General features: G+C 34.9%; 1 protein-coding gene across 1 annotated transcript in view; it reads right to left on the bottom strand.

The window, feature by feature from the left end:
* Positions 1-665: 665 nt before the first annotated feature.
* Positions 666-10,763, bottom strand: part of ANXA10 (annexin A10) — a 133,272-nt gene continuing 123,174 nt past the window's right edge. The window contains exons 7-12 of the mRNA XM_008685639.1: positions 10,249-10,302; positions 10,059-10,152; positions 9,267-9,362; positions 6,476-6,534; positions 2,731-2,853; positions 666-734 (exon numbers count right to left, since the gene is read on the bottom strand). Coding sequence (XP_008683861.1) covers positions 666-734; positions 2,731-2,853; positions 6,476-6,534; positions 9,267-9,362; positions 10,059-10,152; positions 10,249-10,302 — 495 coding nt within the window. The remainder of the gene's footprint in view (positions 735-2,730; positions 2,854-6,475; positions 6,535-9,266; positions 9,363-10,058; positions 10,153-10,248; positions 10,303-10,763) is intronic.

Below are 10,763 nucleotides of genomic sequence, written 5' to 3'. Positions count from 1 at the left end.
GGCACTCACACTAAAAAAATAAAATTAGCTAAGGATAAACTGCCTTGACCAGAATGGTTACACCCTTCCCACCCCCCACATCTGCGCACGCACACACACACACACACACACACACACACACACACACACATACATACACCCATTTTTACATCCAGGTCTCTTACATACTGAAGCCTGACAAATATCTGTATGGCTGCCCTTCGCTGTTTTATATCTTCATTTTCTTTTAAATAAAGGCAGCTTTAGATGTTCACTTTGGCTTTATTGCATTTGTACAAAAATCTAGAAAATTTCTCGAAGGGGCTTGGCCACACACCATGTTTCCCTCTCCCCAAGCATGCTAAGGACAGCTATAAACAGATTTCTTGCTGTAGGGAATTGACAATTCACATTTAAATAAAATATATTTCAATGAAATTATTTTTATTCCATTATTTTACTATTCCATTTAGTAAATTGCTGATTTGGATGATAAGTATAAATCCAGTCTCATATACTTTTATCAATAGATTTTTCTTTGGCTTAGAATGATTTTAAAGATACAAGAGCAAATATGATTCTATAATTTTGCTATCATGTTTCTAATAATGCAAACTTCTCACAAACTCTGTGTTTTGACCTGTCTGTAAATAGGAATGCAGTGTCTTCCAAATGCTTCTTTTGACTTAGTAGTCTTCAGCGTCACCAGCACAGATGGCAAGCAGAGCTTTCTCATAATGCCCTGAAGCACAATTCTGAAACAAACAAACAATGCATTTGAAATAAAATGTCACAGTATTTCTAAGAAGCAGCATGATTCCTCTGAATTACAGTGAGAAAGATCCATGGGCCATTAGCGTTTCTAAAATTGTTGACTCTTTTCATCTAAAGATTTAATATGTCCTGAGAACTATTCCCAGTGGAAGTTTTTGAAAAATAATACCATGATCATAGTCAATAGAATAGGGTTTATATAAAGTTGATTGAACCCTAATGTGTATTTATGAAAAGAATAACTCACGGTAGAATTAAATCTCCTCAACTTTAAAAGAGGTGTCCTAATATTATTGTTATAAATCAATTTAGAATCTGGAGGGCAAATGGACAATATACCTCCAAAGACTTAAAAATGTTTATACTGACTAATGCAATAATTCTTCTTCAAGAAATATATCCTAAGGAAATAATGATCAATTGTTGGTGAGCACAAAAATTTACACTCAAAAATATAGACAACATTATGTATAATAGTGAAAAAGTAAAAAGCAATATTTAATAATGTGGGGTAGTTTATGTATTTTATAACTTATGCAGTGGAATACCATGATTCAATAAAAGTATTCCTTTATGTAGTAAAACATATTAATGTTTATATATATTTTTAAAAACATAGCACCTACAACAACATTTCATTACTGAATGTGGTGGAGAATAAGGGCAATTTTTATCTTTCTATGGTCTTCTATAGTTTCTAAGTTTTTCAAATAATAATAGTAAGATATATATGGAATTATAAAAATTATGTTAAATTATGTTAAAAATCAACTATCATTATGTTTTCTTACACAAAGTCATGCAATTATAATTCATTGTTTTAAATGCATATAGTAAGTTACATGAATTACATGCAGACTTTGAGGTGGCTTGGTTAATTGCAGTATATATGTTAGAATTCATTTATTCATTTAGAAAATAAGTTATGACATGTATTTCTCAATGAAAAATGTTTATTGCCACTTAAAGTTTAGGGTTTTGAAGATAGGTGCGAGGAGAGTTTTAGCAAAACAAAGGAATAAAATTTCTCTTAACTGCTGCAATGCGTTTTTTGGAAACCACTTTGGCTATGCAAAGGCTTATAGGGTCTTCTGTTTTTTTTATGGTCCTTAGGTTGGTCCTTAGGTTGTCAAGTTGCGTCTGGATCACTTTTAATAAACTAAAAAGCTTGTTTGTACAATTGAAAATTTCAGTGGGAAGCAATGTGAACAGGTAACAGCACTTAGCTATGTGCAGAGTATAAGGTAAGATACATTCTCAGGGCCCTGTGCTTGGTTTAATGCTATGCTAATACCACCCCGAAATTCTTCATAATTTTTGAACAAGAGGTCAAATATTTTAATTTTAGACTGGGTGCCAAAAATTACATACGTAGCCCTGTATATTCTAATAATTCTTTGCTAGGCTTTATCAAAATCCCGACTAAAGTTTAGACATATTAGAATGAAGAAATTGGTTTACTTCTGAATCATTGCTGCTTTGCCCTTCAAGGGCTAAAGGGCTAGGGCTGCATAGAATTTTACATAACTATCAATGTTAAATTCCTCCAAGTTACCAGTTTATGGGATTCGACTGGGTGCCCAACCTTCTATGACAATAGGAGCTGAACTGATCTAAGAAGCCTCTTCATAAGTAGTGTGGCCTTATTGCAAAATGTATTTTTCCTGATACTGATCATTCTTGAAAATTTAACTCACATGGCACCATTACACAATTAGGGAATGAATATTTTACATGATTCCATCAACAATTTTTGTTTGAAACACACCAAAGAGAAACAAATTCTGTTACTGAGGTGAAGGAATTTCCTAATTTAGCACCTGTTGATGCTCTAAAGACTGTCTGATGAACTAAAGTAGATCATCTTTGTCAGAATAGTTAACTTTTTAGATTCTAACGCGAAGGTACTTAAAGCTCTTATTTCAGTTTCAAAAAGGATCAAATCTGGGTCAAAATAAATATGTGTAGGAGATTTACCTTGATGTCATGAAACAGGGATTTTCCGTATCTCTCTTTGTATCGCTTCCTGATGGTCATCAGATCTATTTCACTTCTGGCGATTAGAATCCTGATGATGGTTTTATTATGGAAACCGAAGTCCTAAAAGATACAGAAGAGGAGTGAAAAAAATTAGAAAACAGTACCTTAAAGGTAATCTATCTAATATAGACTCATATTCTTTATTTCTCCTGTACTCCTCAAACACTGGCATGGCGATTGGGGTGTGTCCAAGTCAGACTCCCAGTCTCCTCTGAGACTCTCTCATACAGGGTACAGGCGGTGAAGTATTCTACCTATTTGACTTCTTTCTTTTGTTTTATTTATTTATTTTGTTGAAGTATAATTGACATACTATTGCATATTAGTTCCAGATGTACGTCACGGTGATTCAGTCTTTTTATACATTACAAAATGATCCCCATCAGTCTCTTTTTTACCATACAGTTATTACAATATTATCGACTACATTCCCTAATGTTACATCACAATGATTTATTTATCTTATAACTGGAAGTTTGTACCTCTGAATCCCCTTTAGCTCTTTTGCCTGTTCCCCAACCCCTCTCCCTCAGTGACCAACTGTTTCCTGCAACTGTGAGTCTGTTTTGTTTATTCATTTGCTTTGTTTCTTAAATTCTACACATAAATGAAATAATATGGTATTTGTCTTCCTTTGAGTTATTTAAGTTAGCATAATACCCTCTAGGTCCATCCATGTTGCAAATGGCAAGATTTCATTCTTTTTAATGACTAATAGTCCAGTGTGTGTGTGTGTGTGTGTGTGTGTGTGTGTGTGACACATTCTTTATTGATGGACACATAGGTTATTTCTTGGCTATTGTACATAATACTACAATAAACATAGAGGTACTTATATCTCTTCAAATTGGTGTTTTTGTTTTCTTTGAATAAATACTCAGAACTGGAATTGCTGGATTTTATGGTAGTTCTATTTTTAAGTTTTTCGGGAAACTCAATACTGTTTTTCATATTGGCTGCACCAGTTTACATTCACACCAATAGTGTATGAGGATTCTCTTTTCTCCACATTTTTTGCCAACACATGTAATTTTTTGTCTTTTTGATAATAACTAGTCTGGCAGGTGTAAGGGATAGAGACTTCCGACAGTTCCTCACCCATTTGGTGGATGTCTTAAGGTTAATGAGTAAATTTCCTTTACTTATAGTCTAGTTGTCTTTTAAACTGCTGTTTCTTCACTGTGCCCAGGGCAGGTGAGTCTGCGCATGGGTGCCTCAGTGATATCCCTCCCTACTATAGGCCTTCGTGTAGAGGTTATTATGTCTCCAACTCTCCTACCTTCTCTATGTGGACCCTTCATTATTTGTTGTGCAGAAGCTGTTCAGCCTTCAGTTGTTCAGGAGAAATTGCTCTTTATGTACGTGTAGATTTGGTATGTCGGGGGGAAGAGGCGAGTTCAGGGTCTTCCTACATCAGCATTTGGGCCCCCTTTCTGTTTTACTTCTTAAATGTCCCATAATATCTATTTCCAGTGTCACTGCCTTGATGCTGGCCCTTACCATTTCACCCTGATTCTGCAGTAGTTCCTTCCTTTCACCCCTTGGCCAACCTTCACGCTGTCTCCTTCCTGATTCTGTAATAGTTCCTTCCTTTCAGCCTAGCCCGCCTTCACACTGTCTCCCTCACACTGCATTATAAAGATTTTATTTATTTATTTGACAGAGAGAGACACAGCCAGCGAGAGAGGGAACACAAGCAGCGGGAGGGGGAGAGGAAGAAGCAGGCTCCCAGCAGAGCAGGGAGCCTGAGGTGGACTCGATCCCAGGACTCTGGGATTCACACCCTGGGCCCAAGGAAGATGCTTAACGACAGAGCCACCCAGGTGCCCCTCACACTGCATTGTAATGCAGATCTGATCATGTGCTCTTTCTAGGCCAGGGAGGAAGGTGGGTTGGGATAATGTTAGATGAACATTGACATGTCTGAGTGAGACAACAATTACATTTTTATTTTACAGTCTATTTCTAAAAATTATAAAAATACAAATTCCAGGTATTTGAAATATTTTTGGATTTAAACTCAAATACTGAAAAATACAAAAATCAATTTCTGTATACTAGCTCCAGAAAGAACATTGCTTTATAAACCAAGTTCCATTTGTCTTTTCAAATGGAGTAATGGGGACATCCAGTGGCCAGTGAGCATAATATATATACGTATATATTTTACGTGTGTGTGTGTGTGTGTGTGTGTGTGTGTGTGTGTGTGTAGAACATAATAAAATTTTTGATGTCTGAATGTTTTGGGTATAGACCTCTAAGCAATCTTTTCATAATTTGGGGTGATTAAGTTAAATGATTTACCCAAGTTTCCATATTTAAGTTGTACATCATTCACTTAGAGTGCACTAGAGAAAAATACCTGTAGTTTACTTCGGTTAGGGGTAGTGTAACAGCTTTGACCAATATTTTACATTTGAGGTCATCATATATTAAAAATTCAATTATTTGAATATACAATCCTCCTCTTACCTCCAAGCCAGTTGCGAGTACATGTATCTTCATTTTTGCATTGAAACACACACAGAAGGAATAGAATTTTTATTTATTATTAGAATAAGTAGCCCTCAACTTGGACAGATTTGGAATCAGACTAATTATGCTTATTTCTCTATGGTCATTCACAAGTGAAACTTCATTCCATTTTTGGAGAAGGACACTGTTGAAATCATTCCATAGCATTGCCCAATACATTATTTAAAAAAATTTTAAATCAAGTCAACTTTTTCTGCTTGGAAATAGAATAAAATAGAAGCAGAAGGCTGTGAGCATAGGATATGTGATCTGAGGATACATAGGCTGGTTCTTGTACATAAATAAAAAATACTCTTTACACAAGATATATAATAGAAATATTCTCAACTATTATATTATCCCAGCATGCTAGCTACTTTTAGTAAGTTGGTCTGTAAAAATGAGGATAAAACACTGACTCTTAAAACTGCTGTATTACTGACTTTAAAAAAAATAATTTCCTCTGAGTTTTTGAAGCTATGATAATATGTATAATGATTTGTATCAGAACTTTTCTTTTCCTAAAAATGTGTTAATCCACATAATGGATAAAATGTGCATTGTCTCATGCATTTAAGTGTTTGTTTCTTTAAAAATAAATGCACCAAAGGATGTGTGATTGACTATCACACTAAACTATGATCAACATTCTCATAGAATAGATGTAGAGTTTATTGTTGTCTAGCCATCTCTTTTTAAAGTACTTTAAAAAAAATACTTTAGATTTAAAAATAACCACTGCATTATTTCATGTTTTTAAATTTCAGAAATGTAGCAATTTCTTACTAAGGACTTACAGTGTTTTGACATTTCCTGCTTGATACTATATGTTTTGTACTTGAATTAAGTATGAAGTAAGGGTCCAAAAGCTTTAGGATTTGCCGGTTTCTTCGTATGCTAAGAAGAACTAAAGCACATGGGGGAGATAGGACCCATGGAGTCATACTTCTTAGGTAACTCAATTTGATGTAGAAAGCAGAGCATTATTTAGTTGGTCGTTCTCATTTTGGTGTATAATACATTTTTTTCACTTGAGCATATTTTGTTTGAAATGAATATATTTGCATCCAAGTTCAAAAATGTTTAAATAAGAAAAGTAAACCCAGTGCTTTGAGAAAGTAGACATGATTTTCTGGAGAAATTTTAAAAAAATGTGGGCCATACTTACATGGATTGCACTATATAGTCTATAAGCAAAATAGCCTGGTTTGTCTCGAACACAGAGAACTAGGAAAAATCAGAGGAAAAAAAGAAAGTTTGAGGGTGACAATATATATTTTCTTCAGAATTTGGGAAACAACGAAAACACTTTTTTTTTTTTTCTGTTAAAATCGTGGGAGAGTGAAACTTTTTGAGTCCTATGTGGAATCCCTCATTGTACATTTTAGTAAAATTTCAATGGGTAGAATAGTGGTAAAGCCATAACCTACAGAAAAATGTAAAGCAACAATTATGACTCATTCAGATTTTCATTTAGTCTATCTCTATCTTTGGAGATTTCTTAGTTCCTTCACAGCATCTGGTGAAGAAAAATGTGCCCCTTTTATCTGAAAATTAAATAAATCTTCAAAGAGACCCAGGTTATCACCACTATTATAGTTTTTTATTATTATAGAACTCAATATGCAATTGATTCATTTTCCCAAACACTATTTTTAATCCCTCGTAGACTTGTGGATAGATCTGAGGCCTTTTTCTTTTCTTTTTAAATATATGTTTTTAAAGATATTATTTATTTATTTGACAGAGATAGAGACAGCCAGCGAGAGAGGGAACACAAGCAGGGGGAGTGGGAGAGGAAGAAGCAGGCTCATAGCGGAGGAGCCTGATGTGGGGCTCTATCCCACAACGCCGGGATCACGCCCTGAGCCGAAGATAGACGCTTAACCGCTGTGCCACCCAGGCGCCCCCTTTTTAAATATTTTTAAATTTATTTGAGAGAGAAAGAGACAGAGAGTAGGTGGGGGGAGGGACAGAGAGAGAGAGTCTCAAGTAGACTCCCCACTGATCATGGAGCCTGCCACATGGGGCTGGATCTCATGACCCTGAGATCATGACCTGAGCCAAAACCGAGAGTCAGATGCTCAACCGATTGAGCAACCCAACCACCCCAAATCTGAGGTCTCTTTAAAAAAAAAAAAAAAAAGGCAATAAGGGGCCTGGACCAGTGTTAGGAGTCATTTAATCAAAACCATTATGGCATTAGAACCACCTACAGCCTAGTGAACAGTTGTCCTTGATGGAGATCAGTTGAATGATTGACATTCAATAATGTGTATTTGAATAAGTAAATAAATGAGTACCATATGTGAGGCTATAACTTTTGGGCAAAATAAAGTCATCACAACAGTGTTTTCTCTATAGTTCCAATGATAATTTTAGGTTGTAAGACCATGCCTTCATCTTTTATTTTTATTTATAACTGTAAACCTCATGGCACTCTTGAGTCATTGCTAGAATGTGGACACTTTGAGGAGAAGAAGCTTTTGTTGTTGTTTTACTGTTCCATTTGCAGGGCCTAAATCAATGACCAGAATAGTAGATGACTCAATAAATGTTTCTTGAATAAATGAATGAATCAGTTAAATTGTTTTCTGGTATTTCTCATGTCTACTATTTCCTCTCACCCACTGCTTTGTTTGTGGTATGGTCTATAGTGGAAAGACAGTTATCTTGAAATTCAGATGACATGAGTTCTAGTCAGAACTTTGTTGCTCATTAGTTGATAGACTTTGAAATAGTCAATTAACCTTCTTGGGCCTTGTTTGTTAAATGAGTTGTGATGTAATACATGCTTATTAAATTATGTTGAGAATTAGCCAAAATAAATGCACCATATTCTCAGAAAAACACATGCTTGTTCATATATTGTATACTATTTTAAGGAGTTCAAAGAACCCACCAAACCTTTTTAATGGAACCCTAGCTTAAAACTCCTTTATAAGCTAAGCTATAAAAATTCTGTTCCCTACCATCTCTAATGCCCATGTATGTTTGTGCTATTCTAGGACTGGAAAATCATAATATACATTTATTCAACAAATATAAGTGATTACTTGATGTGTGTTCTCTATGGGGACATTTCACAAAGACCTTTCATTTGTAGTTCCTACAGTGTATGCTGTCAAGTCCTAGCACAACACAAGGTACAGCATGGGTAGTTTAATAGTAGTTGTTACGGATAGCTACCACTGTTTTCCTCTTTATGGGAAGATATCTTTTCTTATGAAAGAGATGTAGGTATGTCTCTCACAAAAGCCTGCAGAAATCACTACCGAGTAACAACTTGGTGAATTTTTGTTTATGGTAGAACTTACCCCTAAAGGCAAAATATTAAAGATGATGACAAAAAATCTCTTCCTCTTGGAGAAAAGGAAGCCATATTTCTAGCACTTATCTGCTTTTTAATAAGGGAATGGAAATCAGTACATATAAAATGAATTTGTTTTTTTTTAATATTTTTGTTTGAGAGAGAGAGTAGAGTGAGAGAGAGAGAGCACAAGTGGGGGAAGGGCAGAGGGAGAAGGAGAAACAGACTTCTGGTGAGCAGGGAGCCAGCCAGACACGGGGCTCAGTCCCAGGACCCTGGGATCATGACCTGAGCCAAAGGCAGCCGCTTAACCGACTGAGCCACCCAGGTGCCCCTATAAAATGAATTTAAAGGTATGAGATCCCATTACCTGAGAGAGTATCTGAGAATTAATGTTTCCCAGTATGAAAGTTGAACCAGCTGTTAGAGAAGGGTATTAGTTCATTAAAGTTATCAAGTTGCCAGTTTAGTGCACTGTATCAGTCAGTAGCTAACGTACTTTTCCTCTATAGAGTTAACATCCTTCCTAAATAATTAAATTCAGGGGAAAGTGATTCAATGAAGTCATGCATCTTTAATTCAATCAGAGCTAATCAGCGTTTATTGTGGAATGAAAGGTCTGCTGTACACCAAATAAAGTATTACTTACCAATTGCAACTAGCAACTCTTGAAAGTATCCGTCATAGCATTCATTAATGGCATCTACTATGTCTTGCCCAGAAATATTTTGAAATTCCTGGAAAACTTCAACAAATTGATATAATTCAAAGGAGATTTTGTACATATTATAAATTTAAAATATAAATATTATAAATTTAAAATATAAATATTGATTAGATTGCTATAAATAGTGAAAGTAAATAAAGTATGGGGTACAGGTTGAACTGGAGTTGCTGTCTTTTATAAATTTTTATAGCGTTTTATATATGTAGAAAAAATGTAAAACATTTTTTTTAACTAAAAGAAACAGAAAAGTATAAAAGCCAAACAATGTGCAAACTAATGTGAGTGCACCTCTAAGACAAACATGGCAGCTTCACACAGATCGTAACATTAATAATAATTTCCTTGACTTATAATGGACTAATTAAACCATGTTTACTATATTCTTTTCAAGAAAACATATAATATGCCTAACAGAAAACAGCAGATTTATTTGAATAAGTTCTCCATCAGAAACAGAGATGATTCTAAAAGATACAGTATTTAAAGGTTATATAATTCAGTTTTTGGAAAAAATAAAATTATAAGAAAATTTTATTCCTTAGTAATGTCATTAGATGAGACTTGTCTGTGTAAATGTAATTCAAAATAAGTACCTTTGTAATAACTGGCTTTCCTCTATATGCAACATTTCCCTTTTTTCCCCTTCCAGTTAACTACTTGCTTTCCATTATGCTATCTGTTACGTAGCTGAAAAGAAACTTGATTAATAATTACCCAGCCACAGTTGTTGACAGCTTTTGTTGCACAGGATCATTTGCAGCATGGTTTTGTGTTCCCCTGTCTTCTGCTGACAGGCTTCCCACAGGACCTGAAACATCATACAGCTAGGAAGTAGCCCCATAATCACCCTAGACCATTTTAACAAAGGTTTTTCATAGTCACTTTGAGATCTGGTTCTAGTTACCATTGCATCCTGAGCAGCCATAGCAGGGTCTGTATATCCTTCCTCTCTGGTTCCCTGTAAAATAAACACCGGTTTTCCTTCGTAAATTTTTTAAATTAACAACCCATATAGGATTATTGGGACAAAAATCTTTGAAGCACCAAATACATTGATAATTCCTAAGAAAATTCTATCATTATTTGGAGTTAGTCTACATTTGTTGAATACTATAGGAAACATAGGTCCTTTTCAAAAATGTGGGTTTTATCTTTTCTTTAGACCAGTGGTAATCTTTCAAAGACGTTGAAATGTTTTTCACTCTTCTTTCTGGCAGTATCTTCTTTCCACCCAACTGAACATCCAGAGCATGGCAGTGGGCAGTACAGAAGGATTAAACATTGTTAGAGTGGAGAGGCTGAGAGAAAGAATGAGTTAATATTCAGTTCCTAACTTGCCAAATAGGATACATGCAACAATAAAATAATGAAATCCAGATTTTGTGGAGTAAGAGTATTTTACAAATTTGTATCATGCAG

The sequence above is a fragment of the Ursus maritimus genome, unplaced genomic scaffold (genome assembly GCF_017311325.1).
Source record: "Ursus maritimus isolate PB19 unplaced genomic scaffold, ASM1731132v1 scaffold_11, whole genome shotgun sequence".
NCBI lineage: Eukaryota > Metazoa > Chordata > Mammalia > Carnivora > Ursidae > Ursus > Ursus maritimus.
Note: the sequence above shows the minus strand (reverse complement) of the source record. Positions and strands in the feature narration are given on the sequence as shown.